A 14,386-nucleotide genomic window follows, 5' to 3' on the forward strand; every position below is an offset into this window, starting at 1 on the left:
GCACTGTTCAGTCACCCGCGGTTGTGAAGAGATTTGCGCGGATTGTGAGCGAAATGTCGCGTGTGCCCTCGGTTAAGAAACGCTGGAAACGCGTAACCGGTTACATGTTCGCGTAACCGGTTACGCGTTCGCGTAACAGGTTACGCGTTCGCGTAACTGGTTACACGTTCGCGTAATCGGTTACGAGTTCACGTAACAGGTTACGCGTTCGTGTAACCGGTTCGCGTAACCGGTTATGCGATTTCCTTTTTTTTTTTTCAAGTTTTTTTTATAATTATTTTAATATTAATAAAATTAGATATATTATATTTTTTAATTTATTTTTAATAAATTGATTATTATATTTTCTAATTTTTTTAATAAATTGATTATTATATTTTCTAATTTATTAAAAAAAATTGATTATTTAGTTTTTTTAATTTTTAAACATTAATTTTATAAATTATTCATAATTTTTTTTCTTTATAAACATTTTTACAATTAAATATAACATTTATAAATAACATTTTATAACTAGGGACATTTTGGTAATCTTTAATTTATATCAATTAAACTAATTTTTAAAATCTATCACATCAATCAAATCCTACACTAATTCTCACAAACTTTACTTCCAAATCCACTCTCAATTACCCACAAATCCACTCAAAAAAACAACAAAAAAATTACCCTCAAATCCACTCAAATCCATTCAAATCATCTCCCCCAAATCATCTCCCCCAAATCACTCCAAACGAACACATCCTTAGTCTTTTCCGTACTGGCCGTATTGGACGTTATATTTTAGATTATCTTCCCGGAAAGATTCAATGATATCAATATTTCATGGAGGAGCTTGTCATTTTGTCTCTTTTTCATTTCACCGGTTTCTATTAATTTGGTGTAACTATTTTTGGTTAGGATTAATTAGGAGTACCTTCAGTGTATGTATATGGGTGTCAAACTATTGGATAATTCCGTTAAGATCTCTTTCTTTCTTCTATAGCTGTGAATTTGATTGAAAATTATATAAATATAATATATAAATATATTTTATGAATTTAAAATACATAAAGACAAAATGAAAAAAAAAAGAGGAGAAAAACTTAAAAATTATATAAATTGAAATATAATAAAGATTGAATCTTACACTATTTCTTATGTTTTATAAATTATGCTAGTATTTTACAATGTCAGAGCGGTGCAACGGAATGGTTAACGCGTTCAACAAATCAAGAGCGAGTGAATTGGTTTCTTATATTAAATTGTTCTTTCAATAATTCTCTCAAGTAAATATAAAAATTCCTTAAAACAATTTAAAGAGTAAGGAAGAGAGAAAATTGCATAGGTAATTTTTATCCTAGTTCGGATCAAACAGATCCTACATCTAGTTGTTAATCTCAATTGACAATTAACGTTTCACTAACACAAACCAACAAACTGTTACAGTCACAAAGAAAATAAAACAGCTTAAGGTTAGAACACCTCTCTTGTTACCCCAAGAGATGAAAACTCACTTCTCCTGTGACCAACAAAGGATGAACATCTCCTCTGAATCTTCTCCTATGAAGATCTTCGTATGCTTCACGAAGGATGATAGGCTTTCAACTCAATAACAACAAAAACACTCAATCACACTCCCTATGAAAGTTATCGCTCTATGCCAACAACAACAACACTCAATCACACTCCTTGTGAAAGTTCTCGCTCTATGCCAACATGCCAAGTTCTCAAAGCCACAACACAAGGGTTCAACAAATCCTAGAACACTTATCACGGGAACCTGGAGATAAGAATTTCGAAATACACTTTTTGTATGTTTCGTATTTCGTATTTAAGAATGAGAGTCCAAAAATCCGTTGTCAACTAATTAATTAATGTGTGATGATCAATTATCCAATTATGGTAATTGATTATGCATTTAATGAGTGAACAACCGTAAAAAAATTTGCTTGCAAGTCTTAATTGATTATTGATAATCGATTATTATAAGTTGATAATCTAAAATGAGGTTTTCTGATTCAAAATAAATTTTAGGGCAACATAAATTTACTAAATTACAAAAACTTTAATATAAAAACAAGTCTTGACGAAGATCTTCCTACAATAAGAGCACTGAGACATAATCAAAATTTCTATTGTTCAACTTTATGCTAACCATCTCCCCCTTTTTTATGATGATAAAAAATATTTTGATTTAAAGCTTTTTGTAACCTGTACTGATTTGTAACTCATACATAACTTAAAAAAGAGGATTAAAAAACAAGAGATAAATATAACTAAGTCTTTAAACATATTTCTCCCCCTTTTTTATCATTATTAAAAAGCACTATGTATGATTAAATAATTTCTCTCCCATAATATAAATCTCCTCCTCAATATAAGCCAAAAAAATAAGACAATCACAAATAAATAATAGTTATCATAATTTTTATAAAAGGGAAATAAGAGAAATAATTCAAAACATAGTAAATACAATAAATTTAGAAATCATAACAAATAAATAAAAAAAGTGTAAAGAAGTCCTCGTTCTTGTTGAGTAACTTAAACAAAATTAAGCTAAACCTAAATTTGATACCTTAAGGAAGAAAGAGAAGTAGTTTAAAAAAAATTATCAAACTTTTCTTTTCAAGTTAAAAACTCCTCCTTAAGTTCACAAATCATACTTTACCAAGTTTTGGTGCAAACCCAAAAAGTTCTTCCTTAATTTTGAAATAAAACCTGCAAAATAGAAAAATAATATTTTGCTACCTAAAAATACTTATTTATTAGGTCCTTTGGGTTAGAGACAAATTATTTTATAATAGGAATTCATGCATATATTCCATTTGGAACACCATAGTGTTTTATTTTGCATTTATTTGATGTATGACCATTTTTCATACAATAGAAACATGTAGCAACATTTGGTTTCCTATTATTATTAGTTTCATGTTCTACCCAAATTTTACGGGTTCTATTATTTTTAAGTTTATAATTATAGTCATAATAGTAATTTTGATTATATTTAAAAACATATCTAATTTTATTTTTATAATTATAATCATAATAATTATAATTATATTTAGGAATATTTTTAATTTTATTACTATAAATAAAATTGCAGTAATTATAATTATTTTTAGGAATATATTTTACAACCTTTTTAATTTTTGAATTATTACTACATTCAGCGTTGGTTGTTTTATCAAGAGACATCTTTTTATTTAAACAAGAAGCACATTCTTCAGTTTTGGTATATTTACCTTTTTCATAATATAAAATTTTATTTTTCAAATCCTTATTTCTTCAACAGCAGGAAGCTTCTGCAGGCGGAATTAGAAAGGACGACAGACAACCGTCTGGTGGCAACAACAAGGGAGGAGATCTTTGATCAAAGGACTTCCCCCGAACGCCTAAGTTTGATCATTACACAACTACTAATTCGTCCATGACAAAAATTCTTGAGGAAGCCCTTAGTGCTGAGCTTTCTTTCGGTCAGAAAGCTTCAAATCCTTATTTTCTTCAAGAATTTTTTTCATGATTTGATTTTAATTCTTTAAAATTCTTCTTTAATTTTTTATGAGCATTATTTAGTTTCTCTTATTCACATAATAATTCTTTATAAGTATCAAGTAATTCATTTTCACTATAATCTGAATTTTCAGAATCGCTAAAGATACTTACTTAACTTTCAGAGATGTCATCTTGCTCATCAGAGTCGCTTGAGCTTGTTGTAGAATCATTGTCTTCCTCCCAAACAATATATGCCTTCTTTTTCTTAAAAAATTTCTTTTGGCCTCTTTCTTCACCCTTCTTTGGATTTGGACAATCTTCCTTCACGTGTCCCTTCTCATCTCAATCATAACAACGATAATTTGACGAAGATTCCTTGTTTTCCTTCTTCCCATTTTTAAATCTTCTTTTGCCCTTGGACTTCATGAACTTGTTACATTTCTTAATGAAGAGATTCATATCTTCTTTTTCTTCTTTAGAGTCTTCTTCTTCATTAAGATGTTTGTTTTTATCAATCTCAGATTTGAACGCAAGATTCTTTTTCTTTCCTTTCTCTTCATCCTCATTCAATCTCTCGAGATCCAGTTCATGTTCTCTCAACTTACCAAACAATGCAGCCATTAAAATAGTTTGAGATTTTGTGACTCATTGATGGTTGTCACCTTTGGTTGCCAAGTCTTGTCCAAAGATTTAAAAAAATTTATATTTAATTCATCATTATCAAAGGACTTACCTAACTGATAGGTGTGAACTTTGCTTATATTTGTTGCTTAAATTGTCGTGCTTTTGAGTGAGTTTTAGTGTTAATTCTCATGAAAAGTATATAAATGTTGATGCAAATATAGTTTTGATAGTTTAAATGTATTTTGATGCTTTTGTATGTTTATATCGAAGTAGAATAAGGACTGGCTAATATCAAGGACTTGGAGTGTGTCACTTGCCCTCTCAGAAGGATCAAATAATCAAGCCTGCGCGGACGCTCGTCGCCCACTGAACGGACGCTCGTCGCCCAGCGAACGAACGCTCGTCGCCCTATGGACACACGAGAGGACGCTCGCCCAGCGAGAAGTGGACGCTCGTCCAGCGAGGACGCTCCGTGGACGCTCGCCCAGCGATCAATGGACGCTCGCCCAGCGAGAGGAGGCTGCTCGCCCAGCGAAAAATCACTTATAGCCCTTCTCTTTAAAAACGCGATCCAGAGGCAGAGAGAGTCAGTTTTGGAGGGGAGAAGGCCAGGAGGGACTCTGCAGCTCACGTCCAGCTCGTTTTGGGTGCTTCCGAGGTGGAAAATCACCACTTTCTATCATCCAATCCATCATTTATCGCTTCTGTGATGTATATGTGTAGCTAGAACTCCATTTCACTGGGGTTGAGAGTAAAATTCTGAACTCTATGTATTTTCTCTATTAATGCATGAACTTGTTTGAATTATGTGTTCTATCTTTATTATTCATGCCTATGATGGGAATCTGAGCTATTTGAACGGTTAAATCATTGGGAAATGTATGAGACCGCGGACCTAGGATAGAACAACTAAAGGATTTCAAGTCCTAGACATAGGATGAAATTTTTAGTCATCTGTGACATTGTGTTTAAGGCAAATCTGATAACTGAATTAGCTAAGGGATTAGTAATTTAGTTTGAGTGATTCTGAACTGTCATCTGAGGGATCAGAGGCTGCATGCGCTTAGGATGTCGATGCTTAATTTTGAGGAATTGTGTTAGTAGAAAATTACCTGAGTGATGAACTTGAATTTCAACCCCAGTGAACTTTAAATCGACTGTTTTTACCACTTTAATTTCATCTGTATGCAAATCTTACTTGTGTTGAAAAATACATTTATTAATCGCTAAATTAGTAAACTTTAACAATCAGTGATTTTAAACAAATCTCTTGGGAAAACGATTTCCAGACTTACCAGTTTATTACTTGAACGATCTGGTGCGCTTGCCGAGGTCTCAACACTAACCCAATGAGATGATTCACTATGTGAGTGAAGCATTTCCGGACATCTATAATTGTTTCTCCATGCTTCATTCGAAACATCTCATACTCTTGGACTAAAGTATTTCTTCTGGATCTTTTGACATCATCAGTTCTTTCATGGGTGACTCTCAACATCTCTCACATCTCTTGAGCAATCTTACAGGTAAAGATCCTGTAAAATTCATCAACAATTAAAGAATATGATATTATGTTACGAGCCCTTACATCATGTTGGGATCTTCTTCTATCATCAGCATTCCATTTTTCTTGCGGTTTGGATTCCTACAAATTGTTAATAAATACAATAGGAAAAAAAGGACCATTTTTGACAGTTTCCCGTAAACAATGGAGGTCTATTGATAAAGGCACCCTCAACAAAGGTTTAATGTTGCCCTGTCATTTTGAATTACTATCAAAGCAAGCTCTGATACCAATTGTCAAAGCGTCGCAGCGAACTGGTTAACGCGTTCAACAAACCAAGAGGTGGTGAATTGGTTTCTTATATCAAATTGTTCTTTTAATAATTCTCTCAAGTAAATATAAAAATTCCTTAAAACAATTTAAACAAACTAAAGAGTAAGGAAGAAAGAAAATTGCACAGGTAGTTTTTATCCTTCATTAACCCTAATTTCATGATGTTTTTATTTTAGATTTTAGAAAACCCTTTTTTTATGTTTTAATTAAACATTTTCCACTTAAGACTAGAGCTGTCAAGTGAGCCCCTTTAATAAGATTTGGCTTTGGGGCCAAAAAAGCCCACAGGGCCAAAAGAAACCCTTCACTAAAAAAGCCCACAGGGCTAAAAAACCCCAAAGCCCTATGGGTTAGGGCTAGCCCATGGGCTTTCCTTTTTACAAAATTTTAACTCCTCTCCTAGAGTTAAGGATGTGAAATTGCTATTTGTTATCAATTCATATGTTTGATAATAAACAGACCACTTATTTGCGAGAAAATGGGAAATGTAACAGTTAGTGTGCAATCATGGACGATGATGTAATACAGAAAAGGTGATTCCATCAATATAATTCTCAATTTACTAAAAGAGTAGATCAGTAACACGGTAGAAGTTGAAGGCAGTGAATATTAGGACAACAACCCCCACTATAGTAGAACTGCTTCTCCAAGGGTCTCTGAAGTAAACCCACCTCAATGTCCCCATTGCCCATTTCCAATCATTGTTGTAGTGTTCATTAACATCTTCCATGATCTGGTGGTAGCATGTTGAATTTGTCACATGTTTGCAAAGATCATTAACCAGATTTGCCAGTTCTTGATCACTTCCCAGTTCATGGACAATAATTTCTTTCTCAACCAGCAACTCTGCATCATCTTTGGAGTGAATAAAAGAGTCAATCAAAGAAACATAGTTGAAGATGTAAGGTTCTTCAGGATAGTGACACTGCTCAAATGCTATTAGGTTCCTCAAAACACACTCTGTTGTGTGGTCTACTTTCAACTGGGGGATCTGAAACCGAGCTTTGAACAACTTGCAGCATGGCAAACAACCCAAGCAAAGAAACCAGCTGAAGAATCGTTTCTTCTCAAACTTGCTTAGACAAAGAGGTTTAGTCTAATACACTCATGAAAAGGGAAAAAATACCAAAGAGGAAAACTATACAAACAAGAATGCATAAAAATCAGAATCAAATGTAAAATGAAACTTGCTCATAAACTCCTTATAAATTAACAATATTATTAACTACTTGCTTCACAAAATTAACCACATGGTGTCATTAACCCCTTATAAAGCAAACTTAACCAGTGTGAAATATTTCAATAAGCTAATGATTATCCTAACCACATAAAAGTTATTCTTGCTTTTCTAGTGGATCCATGTTGATTTTTACAAGCAGATATTAAATAGGGTAAATTGTAATAAAGATACAGATAAAAACAAACCTAATTTAATGTAAACATATTTTATTGCCTCTGATAGATATCACAATTTACAAGCACCTAAAGTAGGATTTATCATATTCAATAAATTTCGGCTTTAAAAAAGGATGAATTTTTTAAAAACAAGATAAATTAAGATACGTCTTTTGCTCATTTAAGAAAGCTGAAAGGATCCTCTTTCAAAATGAATCTGTTACCTTTTTTATAAAAGAAAAAGTGTGCCACTAGTTTCATTACCCATGTTCTAAGATTAATAAAGAATATATCTTCATCTGTACTCTGATCTCCACATCTTTCATACTATCCTAATCTTTATTTGTCATCACAAATCAGTGTGGCCAATATATTGTTTCAACTTCCCACAACATTTATACAACAAAATAGCACACACCCAGACAACTACAATAGTACATGTTTGTCTTTCAAAGACATTTTCAAATACAGTTATATTTTCTCACTTATTTTTTTCACCTCATTTTTCATTTTTTTACTCACACACAGAAAAAATAAAACCCAAAATAAATGGAGTGTATGCTTTATTCTGTTCAGAGTTAAACTTCTTTTGCTTAACGTTTTTCCTAGATAAAGATATGAAGAGTCAATGAAATTGAAGCCAAGGGTTAAAACTTTGCGTTTAAAAAATTATCAACTAAAGAATGGCTGAGAAAAACTAGTGACATGCAAAGTTTAATCCACCATTCATTCTAATAAACAGACTTGTAATTAGTGTTGAGACAAGTAAAGAAATTTAGCATATTTGAAACGCATAAAACAGAAGACAAAAACATATATTCCACCCGTTTACCTACCTTTAAATTCAAATAAGAGCATAGACAAAAGACAGAAACATTATGGTATTAAATAACAATGTTTTCCACTCTACCCATCAACTAGCATAGACAGAGCACTTTTACAAGTTGTATATACAAAATCATTAAAAATTGGCACAAATGTATATACAAAATCAGAAAGTGGTATACAAAATTTCAGAGGAAAAATAAAACAAGGGTAAAGGACCAACCTGTTGCAACAATGAAGAACACAGTGAAAGAACGTTGAAGGACGGACGGAAGGGAGTTCGCAATAGCTGTGAATAGCGAATCAATTCTTTAGTTGTTAATGCCCAAGAAAATGATGGAGGAAGTGAGCCCTTGGCCTTGCGGAAGGGACAGAACGAAGAAACCGAGTCGTGGATGAGTCATGGAAGAGAAGAATCCACGAAAGATGTTGAGTGAAAAGAAGGAATTTCGAATTGAGGGCTAGCCCCACCCTATCCCAAACCCAACCCTCCTCCTAGGGGCTTTGGGGGCTGGGGCTTCAGAAAAGCCCCCCATTAAATGGGCCAAAGAAAATGGGCTTAGTTTTAAATGGGGCTAGGGCCAGCCCATGGGGTTGGGGTTCAGCTGACAGCTCTACTTAAGACTCTACGCAGATGCCATGTCTTTAAATGATTCCAGCACAAATTGACAAGTCAGCTGAAAGTTAACCCCATTAACTATAGGGAGCCAATTGCTTCAATTTTTCACTTTTAGGGACCCAATTGAGAAAAAAATAAGAAAGAGACTTATTTGAGAAAACCCAACAAAAATAAGGACTACGAGAATGATTAAACCATGTTTCCATTTGTATAGTAAATAATTAACATGTGAAATATAATACAACTTGTAGAAACTAACATGTCTGTCTATATCTATTTACAAATTCTCCTGTTGAACGTTGAATATGTGTATGTTGAAATATTTCATCAACATGATCAACCGAGCTCCTATGACTGCAAACAAACAAATATATAAAGTAAACAACAATATGAATTGTTTAAAAGGAATTCATATTATATAAAGAAATATAACCAATCGAATAGTGTGGTCATGCACGCTAATAGGTCTCCCAATATGCGAATTCCCTCCCTTTTCTAATCCATGGTTTCTTTTAGCTGTATCACACTTTTCTCGACGTTGGCATGTTCCATTTCTATAGCAAATTGTCCCATACTACATCTCCTATCCAATGAGGCTTTTTACATTCTCTTCGTGCCTCATTAAACATCTTTGAGAGTTTGTGAGATGCTGTGGAGTAAATTTTTTTTTTTAAATTCTTTCCTCATCAACAACCCTCCATGACACATTTCTCTATGGGTACAATGATGAGGTTGGAATTGTAGAAATCAAAATAAATGAAAATTAAAATTAGGCTTGAAATAATTAAGTCTCTATACCCTCCAAGTTACATTGTTATGTACATAATCTTCTTGCATTCTCTTACCATGATCAGTCTAAATGAAATAATTAGGCTTGAAACCATGTTTGTAGATGTGAACCTTCAGAACTCTTTCTTCCAAAATCTTTGTACAATCGCACTTAGCATGTAACACCCAGAGTCAGATGCCACAAGTAATAAAATAATAATTCTCGTTCAATGTAAATCATATAAAATAGTTCTCATCATTTAATAAAAAAACTTTATAAAATATAGCACGTAAGCAATAACCACAAATTAAACAATGTCCAAACGACACAAATTAAACAGTAAAAATCTTGAATAATTATTTTCCCAACTCTCGCCGCTCTATTCCACTTCAGCTTCATTTGCAACCTCATCTACTTCAGTACAAGTATAATCATCACAGGTCAAAACCACAACCACTACAAGAAAGGATGAGCAAACAAAATACTCATCATAAAACATACAATAAAGTATAAGAACAGTAACACAGTCGAATGCATGAAATCACATCATATTACATCATGGTAATGAGATCACAACCAAACTATACACAAATCCTTGTCGTTTCCTTGAACTTTGTCATAAAACTGTTTCACAAAATAAGGTGATTTGAGTCGTTCTGCATCGCGACTTTAGACATATCTCTCTAATTTCTCAAGGACTAACGAGTAAATTATCAAATCTTTTTGTTTTTTTTAGATGGTATCATTTAAACTTTATTTTATTTAGAACTTTCATACAATCTGTTATTCATATATATTCCAGATTGTTGAAGACAATCGAACTCACTAGTTTATTTGAATTTGAGTCACAGCAACTTTTCAGGAAAAATTCTTACGTCAATGGATCTGTTCTTGACCTTCAAGTATTTTTTTATTGAGAAACAACAATTTAGTAGAAGGAATCCCTTTCTCCTTAAGGAATTGCATAGGGTTAGTAATGTTTGATATGTCAGAGAATAAATTATCGGATCTATCCCTCATTGGATTGAGACAAAAGAAGAGTTCGAAATTTTAAGTTTCAGAAACAATAATTTCTTTAAGAGTTTACCATTTAAGGTTTGTTGTCTATGAAACATTCATCTCTTTAATCTCTCACTGACCAACTTATTTAGAAAAATTCCTAAATGTATAAATAACCTCACTTCAATGGCTCAAATCACATCTTGAATATATTATAATAGAATTCATGAGTATTCGTTGAACAATGGTATTTACCTAACTATGAGGGGATATTATTTGAGTGCATGGTTGACATGGAAAGGTTCAAAAAAAAAATATTTATAAATAATGGTTTATCACTTTTAAAAAACATTGATCTCTCAATTAATAATTTCTCAGAAGAAATTCATGTAAAAATAGAAAAATTATTTAGATTCATTTCATTGAACTTATCAAGAAACAATTTCTTGATTCTCTTGATTTGTCAAGAAACTAATTTATTGATTCAATTCTTTCAAGTCTTGCTCAAATTTATGGTCTTAGTGTGTTGGATTTTTTCCATAAGTGTCTAACTGAAAGTTTCCAACAAGCACACAATTACAAAGTTTTAGGAAATCTAACTATGAAGATAATCTTAGTCTTTTGTGGACCACCACTTGAGAAGTGTATTGAGGGTGGATCTACACAATAATTAAATGTTGAAGTTCATGAACATGTATAGTCATTATTCGATAATGATTTTTTTTCTTAAGGATCACATTTGGATTTTTTGTAAGCTTCTCCATGATATTTGACTCAATCTTATTCAAACCTTCTTGGCGTCATGCATTTTTGAACTTTTTGAATAACTTAGTAGACAATGTTCATGCTTAGATACAATCTTTGATAGGTTAATCAAGCTGGATATAGATTAACAGGAAAATATCATAGGCTTTATATAATCTTCTCTCTCCGTATATTATATGCACATTATCATATATCCTATTTTTTACTATTTCTAAAACATTTTTATTAAAATATAATTAAGAAAAATACTTATTATGTTAAATATTGAATAATTTATAGAATTCATTGAGCTGCTTTTTGAAACTAATTATGTCAAAGATATAGGATTTATCGTCCAATAGAAATTAAATGTGTAAATATAGCTTGTTAACTAATCAAGATCGTGACTTTCTAGAGAAATTTTATATTGATTAGAGATAAATGAAATTTACAATAAATATATATATATATATATATATATATATATATATATATATATATATATATATAAGGGTATAGAAATTACATATCATAAGTCAGTTTTGTAAAATTAATTTAGACTTAAAATTCATTTTTTAAAATGGTATGAGAGTCATCTAAATCTTATCTTAACACAATTTGTTGTTTGTTGAGTATTTGTGTCATCTATTCTTAGGTCGTTGTTAAACCATGTATTAATATTTAGTCTCACACTCAAGATGTATATATCTCGATGTAAGGAGATATGTTGGAGATTCCATATTGATTAGAAATAAGGTGGCTTTACAATAATATATGAATAAATGTAAACTTCACTTTACAAACTGTTTCGGTTGAAATTGTCCGAGGGTCGGTCGTCCTTCTTTCCTCTGCTCTTTTTTTATTGTCCAATGCTCTCCGAAAATGTAATCCGCTCCTATGGATGGTTGACATGCAGAAGACACTCTGACGCTCAAGTCAGATATGTTTCATAAATAGGTCTATATTTTATTAGGATAGAAAAGGATGATTGTACGTGGACATCAATTGTATATTTATATAAAGTCCATTGATTAACCATTAGTGCAATATATTTTTAGGCAAATCAATTATTAATACCGTATATTTGTAAAACGTAAGGGCAATCTGACCTATTAATACCTGATAATTGTCATGAATAACCATTAACTCCGATCAGTATATTTTATATAGTACACAAACCAATTTTATAGGTTGAATTAGACTTAAAATTTACTTTTTAAGACTTCTTACATTATTTTATTTAATAAAATGATACCCGGGACAACCTTTTTGCAAATTTAGATGAAAAGTTTGCATGACTACTAAATAAAAAGCAAAGGTTTCCCTTGCTATCATGAATCATGTTTTTTCGCCTAGTAAACTTTGGAAATTTTTATCCATCATTAAATTTTTTTAATTAACCTGAATATTATTCTTATTACTTCAAAATATTAAACATATCAACTATATTTTTTTTAGTGAACAAGAATAAGAATTTTATTTATTTTAATGTACACATTTTTAATAAATAACATTCTTTTCATTTTCTTTTTCAAATTTCAGAAACTCATCATCTTGCAAGACTTCACCTTTGAGCTTTTTAATGCTTGGACAAGGCAATGATTTCTTCAAACTCCCTTAGTATATGTTGATAAATTAGTGTACATGTTCTCATTCCTTGAAGTTTTACTTTTCATTAAATTATAAAAGTCATTAAGCACTGAGCTTGTAAATTACATAAATAATTCACTCGTACTTTTCTTATAATGCAAACTTCGTGACATGTTTTTTAGTTCATTACATTTCATATATTTACCCCACCAAAAGTTTAATCATTTTGGTGAGTTCCTTGTTTTCAATTTTATAAATCATTTTATGGAAAAATTATATATATATATATATATATATATATATATATATATATATTATAACACATAGGTGATGACCACCTTTTTAAACTTATTTATATTAAATATTTACTATATACATATAGTTGATGAAAAAACTAAAATGAAAAATAATCATTTTAAATTCAAAGACATCTTAAATATTCAATATAAAATAAATGTTTGTTGCATACGAAATATAGAATAAGTTCAGAACAAACATAAAATATATAGAATATAATAATGGAAAATTATATTAAATTTTGGATGTCTTAAAACTTTGAAAATATGAACTTTGTGATCCTTTCGCAATGTAAATGAGCTTATAACGTCTTCTATTCAACTTCAATCCAGAAAAAGATAATTGATGGTTTTTTTAAATAAAAGGAAGAGTTTAACGTCCAACACAGAAGGACCGACATTATATCAATTTATTTTAAGGGGGGCAAAGTATATGTCTTCAAACATTTAAAAAAAAGTCAACTGGAAGTTATGTTATTGAAGGATTTGACGTTAGATTCTATAGAGCGGCCATCATATCATCTTTGGCGTCGGTTTAGAGGTACACCCACATCTTATAGTTTTTATACAATTAAAAAGTCAATTGGAAGAAAATGATTTCAAAGATTTTGATATAAGATAGTTAGGGGTTGACGTATATCTTTTTCGACATTGAATCGTTAGGACTGATATCATGTTTAAAACATTAAAAAATCGACTTGTGAGAGACATTTTTGGTATCATTTAGCCGTTAAATTCTTTGGGATTCAATTTCATATCAGAATAGACATCAGATTGTGTGGTGACGAACGTCATATAATGGTTAAAATATTAAAAAGTCCAGTACGAAAACCATTTTGTTGTACATATCCCATGTCTAATGAGATATGACGTTCGTCTTTCACAGAATCCGACGTCATATGTTGTTTAAAAATTAAGAAAAAAACAATGTGAGAGAATTGTTTTTTCATTATTTTTTTTTTCTCTCTTTTCAAGCCTCTCAGCCGTTGCGGTGATAAGTGTTACCACTACTAAAAGTAAGTTTTCTTTCATTTAATGCAAATGAACTTTGTTTATTAGTTTAAGTATGATTTTTTTTTGTTTTCACCGATTATTTTTGTACAGGAAATTGTGTTTTGAATACCTTCAAGCGAGAGCGTGAGTTCTCCTTTCTCCCTTGCTAGTCAAGACTCCTTCATAGCAGCAGCAACTCCTCCCATTGTTTTCCAACTTCT

General features: G+C 31.3%; 1 protein-coding gene across 1 annotated transcript; it reads right to left on the reverse strand.

Moving 5' to 3' along the window:
* Nucleotides 1-6,435: 6,435 nt before the first annotated feature.
* On the reverse strand, nt 6,436-12,429 carry LOC148199603 (putative UPF0481 protein At3g02645). The gene is made up of 2 exons (XM_088112722.1): nt 12,406-12,429; nt 6,436-7,031 (listed from the first exon to the last, which is right to left on the reverse strand). The coding sequence occupies exons 1-2, from the start codon at nt 12,427-12,429 to the stop codon at nt 6,498-6,500; spliced, it is 558 nt and encodes a 185-aa protein (XP_087968848.1). The 3' UTR covers nt 6,436-6,497.
* Nucleotides 12,430-14,386: the final 1,957 nt, after the last annotated feature.

This window comes from Vigna umbellata, chromosome 4 (genome assembly GCF_029865625.1).
Source record: "Vigna umbellata cultivar VRB3 chromosome 4, Vumbellata_1.0, whole genome shotgun sequence".
In the NCBI taxonomy this organism is placed as follows: Eukaryota; Viridiplantae; Streptophyta; class Magnoliopsida; order Fabales; family Fabaceae; genus Vigna; species Vigna umbellata.

Bases quoted from the DNA above. Each gene is read 5' to 3' on its own strand.
- LOC148199603 (XM_088112722.1), bottom strand. From the start codon at position 12,429: ATGGTTATTCATGACAATTATCAG. The intron at 7,032-12,405 runs GTATTAATAGGT...TGAGTGTATTAG, and splicing joins TTATTCATGACAATTATCAG to ACTAAACCTCTTTGTCTAAG.